General features: G+C 42.2%; 1 protein-coding gene across 2 annotated transcripts in view; it reads right to left on the bottom strand.

The window, feature by feature from the left end:
• The window catches only part of Zw10 (Zeste-white 10), a 116,929-nt gene that overhangs the window by 24,850 nt on the left and 77,530 nt on the right, over nucleotides 1-14,549 (bottom strand). For both annotated transcript variants that reach the window (XM_067092873.1, XM_067092881.1), the window contains 4 exons: nucleotides 11,567-11,656; nucleotides 1,940-2,075; nucleotides 1,654-1,829; nucleotides 1,180-1,271 (listed from right to left, as the gene is read on the bottom strand). In XM_067092873.1, coding sequence (XP_066948974.1) covers nucleotides 1,180-1,271; nucleotides 1,654-1,829; nucleotides 1,940-2,075; nucleotides 11,567-11,656 — 494 coding nt within the window. The remainder of the gene's footprint in view (nucleotides 1-1,179; nucleotides 1,272-1,653; nucleotides 1,830-1,939; nucleotides 2,076-11,566; nucleotides 11,657-14,549) is intronic.

Raw genomic sequence — 14,549 nt, 5'->3', positions numbered from 1 at the left:
AGGCTAATAGAAAATGGTGCAAAAATTACGACAAAGTGACTAAAGAATTTCTGAGATTTTCAGCAGAGTTAGCTGATGCTTTCTTTTGGGATAAGAAAGAAATTCGCGCATGCGCAGCTAGGTCATGCTTGTAAACAAAACAACAGCGTGATCCGTGAACTCCAAGCATTCCTCAAGGCGAGATTTAAAATTTTTCACAAACGAGGCCTATAAGTATTTTTCCGTGAATATTTAAAAAAAACTTTTTGTAGTCGATGTATTTTACGTCCACTTGGCACCCGACAGACAACTTTTGTTGATGTAAAATACATCCAGTCAGCGTTAAAGGGTTAATAATCTGAATTCTACAAAGACAAATATTGTAAATACAATTACCAACTAAATATCATGAGTTATCTAAAATCCTTAATGAAAAATAACAAGATGTTTTACACAACTTTGTACTATTAGAATGCATAAGATAAATTAAAAAACATAACACTTTCTCAATAATTACTGCAATGAATATCTTAACAGCTTTAATTAAAGCCTCTTGCAGGAAAGGAATTAGATCAAAATGTATTTTAGAAGACAAATTTACCTGACATATATAATCAAGCAACCAATGGGTGGTTGACTGATAAGATTTTTTGTGGTTGTTATCACCAAAACACATCCATCATTTTAGTAGGTATGGCTGCTTTAACCCCAAAATGGAACTTTGAGTCCTTAAACATGATACTTATGAGAAAAAGTTTTAATAAAACTCCTGAAGAATCAACCTGCCAAATTTGGTAAAACCAAACTAGGCAGTATTTTATCTTTCAGAAATTGCAGACTAGGAAAGCCTCATGGTTATGCTGACAGAATACTGCATGGACTAAATTATGGTGCACACTTCACTGCAGCATCTCCCACTTTGAATGATTATCAACATATGTCAACATGTTAAGGCTATGTCTAACTGAAAAAGAGCACCAGGCTGACTGTTAATACCATCATTTTATATTTATCGAACTTCTTGAGTGACACAAGTCACCTGGCAAGTTTCTCAATCTAACTGCTTCTTCATGGAAACATGCAATTTGAGTCTGATTTTAAACTGATATACACTAAGAAGAATATTTGGTATTTATGGATACTTACAAACTCTAGTGTTGCCCTTGACTCTATATACAACTATTTTAAATCTCCACAAACCTGATCTGACAGCGAGGAAGATTGAAGGTTTTTGCGGATAAGAGGTTTTCAAGTCTCATTGTGCTTTTCATTAATTTGTTTCCGCCTTCATCCTGAAAAAAAAAATAAATAAATAAAACTTTCTTCAACTCTGAACTGGAACTTCAAGTCTGAACTGGAATGCAAGTGAATAACTTGTGAAAACTGAGACGTAATTTCATTAGCTGAGATGCCATTTTCCATGTGGAGCATGATAAGAAAGGACTATTAACTAAACCTCAATGTCATATATATAACTAGCAAGAAACATAAAAATTAATATAGTACAGCATCTGGTACCATAAATAGCTTTCAAAAAGTTTTTCATTAAATTATCAAGTGCAAAACAAATACCTATTAGTATGCAAGGATTAACAGAGAAAGCTTAAAACTAAACAAAGATGCTTTCCACCTCACTTATCTACTATCTGTAAGAAATGGCAAATGTGTCCGAACCTGTATGACTAAATGACTATCAGGCTCCAAAGGTGTGATGCAAACCAAAACATGGACTGGTCTGACCATCAATTCTCTTGCTCTTTCCAAGATATGAGCACAAGCTTTATTGCTGAATACTGTGTCAACATTTGCAGCATACTCCATAATAGACATTTCATCAGGCTTATAGAACCCTGTAAAAATAAAAAAAAAATATATAAAATTATGCTGAGAAAGCCATGCCACAGGCATAACCTAACAACAGTAGTTAATCAAGTGACATTTAAAATAAATCAGTACAAACCTTTATCAACCAAAAATTGCTGGAAATCTCTGGCTGCCACTTTTACTTCCTCATACTCATTTAGCTGAGCTTGGCTACAGGGAACTGCTTCAGCAAGGCATTCCTTGATTAAAACTTGGGTGAATTCTTCACTTACCTGAAAAAATGTAATACTATTTTAAGATATGATATTTTAATGATAAAATAAAGTTTGTTCATACTTACCTGGCAGATATATATATAGCTGTATTCTCTGATAGTCCAACAGAATTTCAAAACTTACGACACACGCAGTGGGAGATCAGGTGGTTAGTACCCATTCCTGCCGCTGGGAGGCGGGTATCAGGAACCATTCCCATTTTCTATTCAGATTTTCTAGTGCCACTGTCTCCTGAGGGGAGGTGGGCGGGCACTATGAATATATATATCTGCCAGGTAAGTATGAACAAACTTTATTTTATCATTAAAATATCATTTTGTTCATGAGACTTACCTGTCAGATATATATATAGCTGAATACCACCATTGGAGGTGGGTACAGACAGAATAGGATTTAGGAAACACACTACATGTAGGTGAAAGATACCTTGGTTCCTTACCTGTTAGCATAGCTGACTTCGTGATTACTGTCACCCAAGTCTGCTTCTGCTTAACTAGAGTCTCCAGCAAGGGTGTGACCTGTATAGCTGGTGAGTTCTAGTGTTGTGGTGTAGAATAGATAGGGAAATTAAATAGAAGAGAGAGAGAGAGAGAGATTAAAGAGAGAGAGAGAGAGAGAGAGAGAGAGAGAGAGAGAGAGAGAGAGAGAGAGAAGAAATAAGAGAAAGAGAGAGGCAAAGAACACAGGATAACGGCCAAATGCTGTTGTGTCGTGTTATCAATACGCGAGATGTTTACATTGCAGTATATCGTGTTTAAGCCATAAAAACAGTCGTAAAATGGGAAATAATGGCCTCGCGATTGAAGCCAAGCAAAACATGAGTCAGCACAGTCTAAATGCTTACAACAGCTGATTCTATAGCCCCGCCTTCTCCGGAAGGTGTTTTCGTGGAAGTTCCAGGAATTTGGGGTTGACCCAAGTGATATACTTCTTCAACCTCCAATCAATTATGTGTGGGAGGGTCTTTCCCACACCCTCCTAAGATCACCTCCTATCAAGTCCTCTAAGGAGAGATTTGAATCACACCCACTACAGTCCTTCCAATCAGCTACTTGAAGGGGAGGCCTTGCTGATTAATCCTTCCAATAAGGCTAGAAGGAGGTGGAGATTTACAGATAGCAAGTTTCCTGAGGGTTCAACGAGTGAGAGACCGACGAGGAGAGGAGAGTCAGAACTGTGTCCTTCAAGGAGAGTACTTCTCCCAATCGCCCGTGTTCCCCATATAGACTGATTCAAGAGTGATTCGTTTCTATCATTGTAACTTGTTAATTTTGTACTGATCTTTATAATATTAAGTACTAATTAAAATGAAGAAATTACCGATCTACGTCTCTATACGCCTTTCTGAAAGATATCAATATTTAAAAGGAATAAATATACAAAGATAGCACATCATCCATGAAGCGTCTGAAGGACACCTCGAAAGAAACAAAGGTAAGAAGAGAAAGACTAAAATCTATGCAAACATATAACGAAGAACGTAAAAAGAAAAATAAAAAACATTACAAATGGTGGCAGCTAAAGTGGATCCAGAAGGCGAGACGAAACAAACGAACATTAATGAAATTATCAGTGCAATTATTTAAGTTACAGTGAAACGAAATTCTACAAAACGAACTTATATTTTTTTACGACGACGAACAAAATATATCAGAAGAAATAAAAATACTCCAGCGAATAGCAGCTTACAACAAGAACGCGTCGAGTGTGAATAAAACAGTTTAGTGCGTCCCAAGCCAAAAACATTTTGAACTGTTACCGTCAACAAATTGAGCAAGACATGACAGCGATAATAAGCCCAGTGTTAGCGACATTGCATCGAGTGATTGAAGAAAAACAACGTACAAACTTTCAACAAGATTCCGGCGGAAACCACAGCGGAAAAACAACGCAGAGCGTAGTGATCCGACAGCGAAACATTCACCGCCGAATGAACAACATTTAGCGATATCACGATATCAACAACACAACACAGTAAGGAATTTACTGTCCACTCTCTCTTAATAAATAAGTGAAGATATATTTTTTTTTGCATCTTGCTATAAGATTGAAAATTAAGAAAACTCTCTCTAGTGAATAAAATTCTTTTTGCATAAATACCAGCATTACTCTCTCTATGATAAATTAATTATTTAGTAAATAATTTAGATAAGGAATTAGCTATGTTTTACTCGGTTGGTGATGATTATTTGAGAAGTTATATATGTAATTTTGTGTACTTATTATAATGAATTTTAATGATATGATGCCCAATTTCATATAAGAATTTATTTTGAGTATTGAAAAAGTTTTTTTAATTGTGCACTTGAACTCAATAGAGAATTTAATTTTTTTTGTGTGACAATTTGACAAATTGTTTTTAATCTTGGTACAATATAACGAAAATTTTTTTTTTGATTGATGTACTCTGAGTGAAAATTTTTTTGTGTGTGGACATGCAACGAGTATTTGATGAATTACTGAACACTGTTAGACATTCACATTACGATTTAAGACCGTCGACAATTAGACGAGGTCGAATTTCAAGACTAAATTCCCACTCTGCTGTAGTGCAAGGAAATACTAACAATAATAACACAAATAACCAGAACCAAAATAGTGTTAATCATTCTAATACTACTAACAATAATAATAATAGTAACAATACTAATAATACTCGCACATTACAATTTTTTAATATGAACCAGGCGGCCGTCATAACAACCGCCACACGCTTCTGTGATCTGTCAACGGGGGCGTGACCACAATGTGACTAGACCATATTGACCATACAATGAGGGCAAACGAAGTAAAAACCAACCATCTGACCAAGCCTAACTAAGTTAGGATAACGCAACTAAAGCTAACGAGCGGGAAGTCCACCACAGGCGGTCAACCCAAAAACCATAAAAAACACTATCCAACCATTTTCTATAGGATAGGATGAGTGTCATCCCCTGCCCCCAGGAAAGTATCTGCAGAAACGTATGGTCCTAGCGAGAAGCAGTTCTCATATGTCGTCTTCACATCTCTCAGGTAGTGTGAAGCGAACACAGAGTTGCTACGCCAAAATGTGGCACCCAGAATGTTACTGAGTGACATATTCTTCTGAAAAGCCACTGAAGTTGCAACCGCCCTCACCTTGTGAGCATTGACTTTCAGAAGTTTAAAATCAGTGTCTTGACAGCATGAATGGGCTTCTTTAATCATGTTCCTCAGGAAGAAAGCCAGAGCATTCTTCGACAGGTAAGTCCGGTCTCTTTACTGAACACCATAAATTATCTGAGGGGCCTCGACTTTCCTTCGTCTTGTCTAAGTAGACTTTGAGAGCCCTAACAGGGCAAAGGACTCTCTCTGGCTCTTGAATTAGAATCTCAGCCATACCCTTGATTTCGAAGCCCTTGGGCCAAGGGTTAAACGGGTTCTCATTTTTCGCTAAAAAAGTAGGACTTAAAGAAACTGCGTTATGTCCTTTAAAGCCTATATGTCTACTAAAGGCTTGCAGTTCGCTAACCCTCTTCGCAGTTGCTAGAGCGGTTAGAAAAATAGTCTTTCTGGTAATGTTCCTCAATGTCGCAGAACGAAGAGGTTCGAAAGGACTGGACATCAGGAACCGTAACACTACATCTAAATTCCAAGGAGTCCTTTGCCGAGGCACCTTCGAGGTTTCGAAGGATCTAAATAGATCGTGAAGGTCTTTGTTGTTAGACAGATCCAAGTTTCTATGCCTAAAAACGGATGATAGCATACTCCTATATCCCTTGATAGTCGGGACTGCTAGTTTGACATCACTCCTCAGAAACAAGAGGAAGTCTGCTATCTGGCTCACAGAGGTCGTGGTAGAGGAAATGCCCTTCTTTCTACACCATCTCCTAAAGACGGTCCACTTCGATTGGTACAAATTACTGGAAGAGAGTCTTCTGGCTCTGGCAATAGCTCTCGCCACTGGTCTAGAAAAACCTCTCGCTCTGGCCAGCTTCTCGATAGTCTGAATGCAGTTAGACTCAGAGCGGGGAGGTTTTTGTGGTACCTCTCGAAGTGGGGTTGTCTGAGTAGATCGACTCTCATGGGCAGAGATCTCGGAAAGTCCACTAGGAAGGACATGACCTCTGTGAACCATTCCCTCGAAGGCCAAAACGGGGCGATCAACGTCATCCTCGTCCCTTCCGACGACGCAAACTTCCTGATGACTTCTCCGAGGATTTTGTACGGGGGAAAGGCATACACGTCCATCCCCGTCCAATCCCAGAGAAGAGCGTCTACTGAGATCGCTCCTGGGTCGAGTACAGGGGAGCAGTAAAGAGGAAGTCTCTTCGTCTTGGAAGTTGCAAAGAGATCTACCAATGGACGTCCCCAAAGCTTCCACAGTCCTTGACACACCTCTTGGTGCAGGGTCCACTCGGTCGGCAGCAGTTGTCGTTGCCGACTTAGAAGATCCGCACGGACGTTCTCTCACGCCTGCAACAAACCTCGTGAGGATCGTAATATTCCGGGCCTGAGCCCACAGAAGGATGTCCTTTGCTAAGGCGAACAGGGACCGAGAGTGAGTTCCTCCCTGTTTCTTGAGGTATGACAGGGCCGTGGTGTTGTCCGAGTTGATCTGGACAACTCGGTTCGTGACTCGTCCCTCGAAGAAAAGAAGGGCCAACTGAATTGCCCCCAATTCTTTGAGGTTTATGTGCCAGGACACCTGTTCCCCTCTCCAGGTGCCCGACACTTCGTCCCCCCCAAGTGTTGCTCCCCACCCTGAGATGGACGCGTCGGAAAACAACACTAGGTCGGGGTTCTGAAGTTTGAGAGAAAGGCCTTCTGCCAACTTTGATGGATCGAGCCACCACCTTAGGTGATCCTTCACCTTTGGCGAAATCCTCAGAAAACTTCCAGATTCTCCTTGTCCTGCCAGTTCTCTGCAAGGAAGAATTGAAGCGGTCTGAGATGCAGTCTCCCCAGGGAAACAAACTTCTCCAGCGATGAAATGGTCCCCAGCAGACTCATCCATTCCCTCACCGAGCATGTTTCTTTCCGCAGGAAGGCTGAAACTTTGTCTAAGCACTGTAGTTGTCTTTCTTGAGACGGAAAAGCTCGAAAAGCCACTGAATCCATCTGAATCCCCAGATAAACGATGGACTGAGTCGGGGTCAGATGGGACTTTTCGAAATTCACCAGAAGTCCTAGGGACTTCGTCAAGTTCAAAGTCGTGTGAAGATCCTCCAGACACCTCGTCATTGACGAGGCTCGAAGGAGCCAATCGTCCAAATAAAGAGAGACTCTTATTCCTCCAAGGTGAAGCCATCTCGCAACATTCCTCATTAAAACCGTGAATACCATAGGAGCTGTGCTGAGCCCGAAGCAGAGAGCCCTGAACTGAAATACCTGTCCCCGCAGGACAAATCTCTGGTACTTCCTCGATAGAGGATGTATAGGGACGTGAAAGCAGGCGTCCTGGAGATCGAGAGAAACCATCCAGTCGCCTGGTCTTAGGGCTCCCATAACCGACTGGGACGTCTCCATTACGAACTTTTCTTTCAGAACAAAATGGTTCAACCTGCTGACGTCCAGAACTGGTCTCCATCCCCCTGATTGCTTCGGTACCAGAAACAGCCTGTTGTAAAAGCCCGGGGATTGTAAATCTGAGACCTGTTCCACAGCTCTCTTCTCGAGCATTTGCTCGAGCAGGTCGAAGAGAATCTGCTGCTTCTCCTGCTGATAGGATGGCGACAGATCTATGGGTTTCGTGCATAACGGAGGCAAGACGAGGAATGGGATCTTGTATCCCTTTTCGATGACTTGGAGGGACCAGTTGTCTGTCCCTCTCTCTCTCAGGCTCTTGCAAAAGAAAGAAGCCTGGCTCCTACCGGTGTCTGAAGGTCCATGAGTCATTTCTTGCCCCTGGTCTTAGAAGGGGCTCTACCTCTTGAGGACCTCTTCCTCGAAAGGACGATCTAGAAGAGGGTCCTCCACGAAAGGTCTTCTGAATCTTGGAAGCCTGCCCAAGGGAAGAAGTCGAAGGGACTGCTGGACGTCTAGAAGACTGGGCCAGGAGGTCCTGAGTAGCCTTCTCTTGCAAAGTGGCGGCCATATCCTTGACTAAGGACTGGGGAAAAGATGGCTAGAAAGCGGAGCGAACAACAACTCTGCCTTCTGAGAAGGAGAGACCGACTTCGCAGTGAAGTTGCAGTAAATGGCTCTCTTCTTTAAAAGCCCCGTACAGAAGTGGGCAGCCAGTTCTTGGAGCCATCCCTAACCGCCTTGTCCATGCAAGATAGGGACGCTGAACAAATCTCCCAGACTAATGGAGTCAGGGCTACGAGCCTGCAAGTCCAGGACTCCCAGGCACCAGTCCAGAAAGTTGAAAACTTCCAAAGACCTGAAGAGGCCTTTCAGATGGTGATCGGTTTCAGACAAAGTCCAGGACACCTTCGCTGATGAAAGGAGAGACCTTCTGGGGGCGTCCACAAGGCTGGCAAAGTCCCCTTGGGAAGAGGAAGGAACTCTCCAACAACCTCCTCTCCTGTCTCGTACCAAATTCCTGCTTTTCCACTCAATCTTGACGGAGGCAGGGCGAAAGAAAGTCTTGCACTGAGCCTTCCTGGAGTCCATCCACTCCTGAACCTTCTTAAAGGCCCTCTTCGAGAGAGAGAGACGTTGCCATTTTCACAAAACCAGAAGACTTTTGTGATTTAGACGAGGTTAGCTGCGAGGGGGGAGGGCGAGGAGCAGAAGGTTGAAACTTGTCCCCAAACAAGTCCTTCAGCAGCCTAGTCAAGACTTGGTAGTCGGAAGAAGCTGAAGAAGTAGAGGACTGATCCTCAACTGCAGGTTCCGAAGCGCTAGACAGCTCACCTTCTTCAACAGGAACAACCGAAGGGGCTGGAGAAGACCCGGGTGGACGAAGCCCTTGCAGACCAACACGCAAAAGGGACTTCTGCTTGGAAGAAGTCCGAGAGGGGTCACGAAAGTCTCGGGCAGAAGAGTCTAGACGAGCGTCCTGACAAGCATCCTGACGATTCCCGGCGAGTGTCTTGACGATCGATCCGACGGCGTCCTGATGAGAGCGAGCGAGGGAGGTCATCTTGCCTAGGCAGGCGTCTTGCCTAGCAGCAAGGGAGGCGTCTTGCCGAGCAGCAAGGGAGGCGTCATGACGAGCAGCAAGGGAGGCGTCATGTCGAGCAGCAAGGGAGGCGTCTTGCCGAGCAGCATGAGGAGCGTCATGCTTAGCAGCATGAGAAGTGTCCTGGCGAGAAACTAGAGGAGCGTCGTAACGAGGGGCGTCAAGCCCAGCAGCATGAAGAGCTTCAGAAAGAGGGAAATTGCGATCCCTGCCGAGACCAGAAAAGCGCTGAGCCAAAGGACTTCTAGAGGGCGGCGAAGCATGAGATGACGACGAACGTGGAGAAGGAGAAGGGGATGGTTTGGACCTCTTGATTGGCAGCCGGGAATCTTTCCGACGACGACACGTATCAGTCTCCTTCTGGGCCATTAACGAAGCCAATTGCCTCTGCATGCCTAGCAGCAGCTTACGAGTAGGAGAAGTCTCCTCCTCAGGAGAGGGGCTGATCCTGTGAGAAGACGAGGGGCGAGGGGACGCCTTCTTCCTTCTCACAGGGGAAGCAACAGCTTTCTTTCTGGAGCGAGCGGAGCGCTCAAAAGCGTCATCATCCGATGATGTCCTGGTCCCCTTCTGCGGCGGGATGGCGTCAAAATTCTCGGAGAAGAGCGGAGCGTCACGAGAAAAGGGACGTGAAGCGTCCCCTTCTTTGAAGCTTCTCTTCAAAGGGCGAGAGTCCTCCCGAAATTTCCACTCCCGGCGGGGAGGAGGAATCGGGGATGAGAAGCAATCCTTAAGGATTCGTGCCCGAGCACGATCCTTGGCAGCCTGGGAAGCGTCATCAGGACATGCCGGGGGACGCCAGATCGGTGGGGGTCCGCGTAACCCTCTTGCGGCTTTCGACTTGCCCACTCCCTGAGTCCTGGGAGTCCGACAGAGGTCTAGACCTAGAGGCATTATACGGCCGATCTGACGCCCCCTCCACAACACTAGGGGGACAGACACTATCACTGCACTTCACAGCACTTTGAAGAGAGAGCATTTTAGCTTCCAAGTTACGAATGGAAGACATAATAACTGCCAGGGCATCACCTTCCGCAGACACAACCCGGGGCTCGGGGCAACACCACAGGGTTAGGAAGAGCTACGTCTACAGGAGGGTTAGCAGGTGAAAAACACTACCCTGACTCCTACCACTTCTGGAGGAAGACCTCCTGATCCTATCTCGCTCTAACTTTCTCACATAAGAATCATAAGTCCTCCAACTAGCATCAGACAAAGATTCACACTCCTTGCATCGGGATCTACCGAAATTTTCGGTAGCCTCACCTTACAATCTTGCACACGGCAAACTCTATAACTAGAAGAACTAGATTCAGACATCTTATCCAAGGAAAAAACAAAGCCAAATCCAAAACAGTCCACAATAGCGTATGCCTAGCCACAAGTCCAAGTCAAAAAACCAAAAGTCAAACAAATACTTAAGTGACAACCAAGTTTTATCCGAAATCCAAGACGGAGGTACTGAAAACAAGTGTTGACAGTACCAGCGACAGAGAAAATCTGAATAGAAAATGGGAATGGTTCCTGATATCCGCCTCCTAGCGGCGGGAATGGGTACTAACCACCTGATCTCCCACTGCGTGTGTTGTAAGTTTTGAAATTCTGTCGGAATATCAGAGAATACAGCTATATATATATCTGACAGGTAAGTCTCATGAACAAATGTCAAATTAATGACTATTTGAACACCATACAAATTTAAAGACATTTACAACAAACAGAAAATTCTTTAGTAAAAAAAATAATGGGTTTGTAACATCAGGCACTAGAATGATTGCTTCTGCTCTGGATATATTAGCTGAGACTTTGGCTGCTATTTGGCATATTCATGTCCTTTCAAGCCAACATAGACAGCGATTCAACACATTTCAACTTTTACAAACGCTTCCTATAGTTTGTGTAAAAAAAACCCTTACATGTTGTACAGAAGAATTTTGGGAACAATAGTTCTGAAGGGATTCTCTAGCCTCTGAAGATTACAAATTTTTGTGAGGGTATTTTTTAATAATCTTAGTGCCAAATTTATTGCACACAGTCCTGCTGCTACATTAAAAAAATCCTCTATTTCCTAACTATGGTAGAACTTTTTGACACACACACACACACACAAGGGCCCATTAATGCCACAGTTCGTATAGTGTTAAATCAGAGAGGTTACTATACTAGACAATTCTTCCTGACAGGAATTTTTCAGTTATCCAACATCCCCTACGTCTGGTCAGATTTAGATAATAAGAACATGATTGCATTTTTTACTGTTTCTTTGTCAGGCTCCTCAATAAAAATGAGAAAAGAAAGTAAAGAGATGCAATCACTAAAAAAAAAAAAAAAAAAAAACTGGACAAATAGTAATCCCAATACAAGCATCTACAAAACACACCACCTTAATTACACTTACTTCTCTGCCAAGCAAATGCATGAGCGAAACCTCTTCTTCACCAGCCTTTATTGTCAGACAAAGAAGAGAACTATGCAATACAGCAAAAACCTGGAAGAAAGTAAATATAAGTTACCGTTAATAATGTCAAATAATTTTAAACATTTTTTACAAAAACTTCAAAATTCCAAATTATTTTTATTTTAAAGCACATCATAATAAATCACCATGGACCAACCCTTCATCCACCACACACTTCAATTAGACAGGAGACAATCTTCCCTAAGGCTACTATTCTGAAGTACCAGACTGATAAGATGTGCAAGCTTGTCTGATCTATGGAGAAGTTTGGCTTTGACAAAAGCTTTGTTGGTAAAATCAAACAAAAACAAAAATGGTAATGAATGGACTTTCTCACAAATAATCTCTGATGATAAAAAAGACCTTTTATCAGTGTAAATCTGGGTATACTGTTAAAAATACACTTAAAGCCCTTAAGATATCTGAGGACCCACTGTCAGTAACAATGAAACAAAATCAGAATTCCTACACAGACTACTTATATAAGGTTCCTGCTATGATCTGACTACTTGACCTTATGCTGCCCATCTGCTGCTCAACTGAAGGGCATAAATCCTGGGTGTGATGTCACAAAGGTCAAGTATTTGGCTTTTGATCAGTACACAGAATAAGCGAAGATTATTAGCTTCCCCTATGAATCTGGACAGCTTAGTTTCTACAAGAGCATGGCTGGCATTTATCTTATCTAAAGAACTGACAGATTTGTTTCAAGTCACTGCTGGTACTGAATTAACTGGCACCTTGCCTTACTGTTTTTGTATAAAAGTTTACTATTCTAAAAAAAACAATTCTATGGTTGCAAGATATGACAAAGTGCCGCAAGGATGTGAAAGTGATGCTAATTAACTCGATACCAAAAGTGCCTGGAAACAAATCTTTTAATAATTTAGACGGGATAAATCCCAGCCATGTTCTTACCAAAACTATGCTCTCCATGTTTTGTATGTGAAACAAACAACCTAGAAACAGTTCTTAGACAGATGGAAAGCCAAATACTTGACCTCCTTGTCCTACAGCCAGGATTAGCAGGCCCCATGGGCAGCAAAACTAAACCAAACCAGAATGGTCACGTAGTCAGAAGATCAAGCAGAAACCTTATACTGTACCGTATAATCAGTCCATGTAGAACTTTTGATTTAATTCATTACTTTGGATGGGGGCAGTAATCCTCATACAGTTTGAGGATTTAAGTGTATTTCCGATAATACATCAAGGTTTACACTCAAGAAAAAGCTCTTGTTTTATCCTCACCTTTAAAGAACAACATTTTTCTTCATAGTCTTCATAAAAAGCCTACCACATGTGTAACTGAAACCTATATGTAAATACTGGTGTACTTCCTGTACACATCAGAAAAAGAAACAGTACTCATCTTTATACCTTCAATCTAGAGAGAGAAGTTACACCATAACCGCACACGAAACAAAACACATAAAAAAGGCATAAAAAATTCAATAAGATATATTCATACTGCTCAGAATGATTAATGTTGATACATATTGATTGTACTGTACCATGCACAATTCTTATTAAAATTCCCAGAATAAAGCTGGGGTTTCTATATGGAAATTTGGTCACAAAGAAGAATACAAAACAATTTCTTGAAGAAGGCCTGCAAGGACGAGTTACCCAAAAGATATGATTTCATGTGACAGACACTGGCTTCAGACCCATTTCCTATTTGTCTTTTTCTGCAAGGGGAAAATAGAAGCTACCCATCAGGATATCTAGGAGATAATGTTATGCACAGATCATCTTTTAATTCTTGTGCTGTCAGGTAGTATTAAAAATAGCAAAGGCAGGCCACTCGGCAAACATACACAACATACAAAAAGATTTCAGTGCAGCTGGAATAATTTAGGCTCACCTAATAATGTATAGCATCCCTTCAATTGTCCCCTTACTGTAGAAGGGGTGTCATTTGTGCTTAAACCAGTTCCCAAAAGTAATCTTGACTTTTAATTGCATTTGACAAGCATTTTCCAAGCACAGTAGTTACCTCACTAATACTGCAGTTATGTTTTAAAAATCCAACTTTTCAGCTAAAACAAATATATATCCAGAATACTGAATAATTTATAAAGGAACAGAAAAACCACAATTTTTGAAAGTAAATTGTATTTTTCCTAACTATACAAACCTGAGGTCCTTTACATTAGGAATTACTTACAGCGAAGCTGGACACAGCCGTTAAACTCTTGAACAAGGTGGTTAGGCAGTAACTACCGCCAAGTAGGGGGGAATACCCGCCTGCCCAGATGTAAACATTCCAGTTTGCCTCTCGGTCCAGGTTCAGATTGAGGGGTAGCATGAGGCAGGCATAAAAGGCTATGTAAAGGATCTCAGGTTTGTATAGTTAGGAAAAATACAATTTACTTTCAAAAATTGTGATTTGTTCCAACATGATATACAAACCATCGGTCCTTTACACTAGAAAGACTCACTCGTTGGAGGGAGGAATCTGAGTGAGTCTCTTGAACTGACTGGAGTTCTGCACACCTGGGCTGCTCCTCCTGGTCAAAAGAGCGAGGAGTACTGTGCTTCTGACATATTGATCAGAGTGTACAAACTGCAAGGTCAAATGTTAGATACTGGACCTTTTCGCATGAGTGAGGAAACGTAACTCCTACAAAATAGGCTGGAAGAATCTTAGAGTCGGAGGTAGTAAGGAAAAACCCGAGATAGGGTTTCCCTTCTTGCCAGTCTCTCCTTCCTCCCCTTGCTAGAGGAAGGAGCAGAATTGCTTCTGTGATTCTAGAAGAAAAATAGAACGGGTGTTTGATGTGTAGCCTTACCGCATCAGACGCCAGAACCAGCAAGTATTGGTTCAAGTCCTATTCTCATCCCAAAGAGGAGAAGTAGGAGGACGGGGAAAGAGGCAGAAGAGAGGCCAGTCACTCTCGGTATCCTTTTCACTTCCGAA

The sequence above is a fragment of the Macrobrachium rosenbergii genome, chromosome 4 (assembly GCF_040412425.1).
Source record: "Macrobrachium rosenbergii isolate ZJJX-2024 chromosome 4, ASM4041242v1, whole genome shotgun sequence".
Taxonomy (NCBI): domain Eukaryota; kingdom Metazoa; phylum Arthropoda; class Malacostraca; order Decapoda; family Palaemonidae; genus Macrobrachium; species Macrobrachium rosenbergii.
The sequence above is the reverse complement of the archived record's forward strand: the minus strand, read 5'-3'. Positions and strand labels throughout refer to the sequence as shown.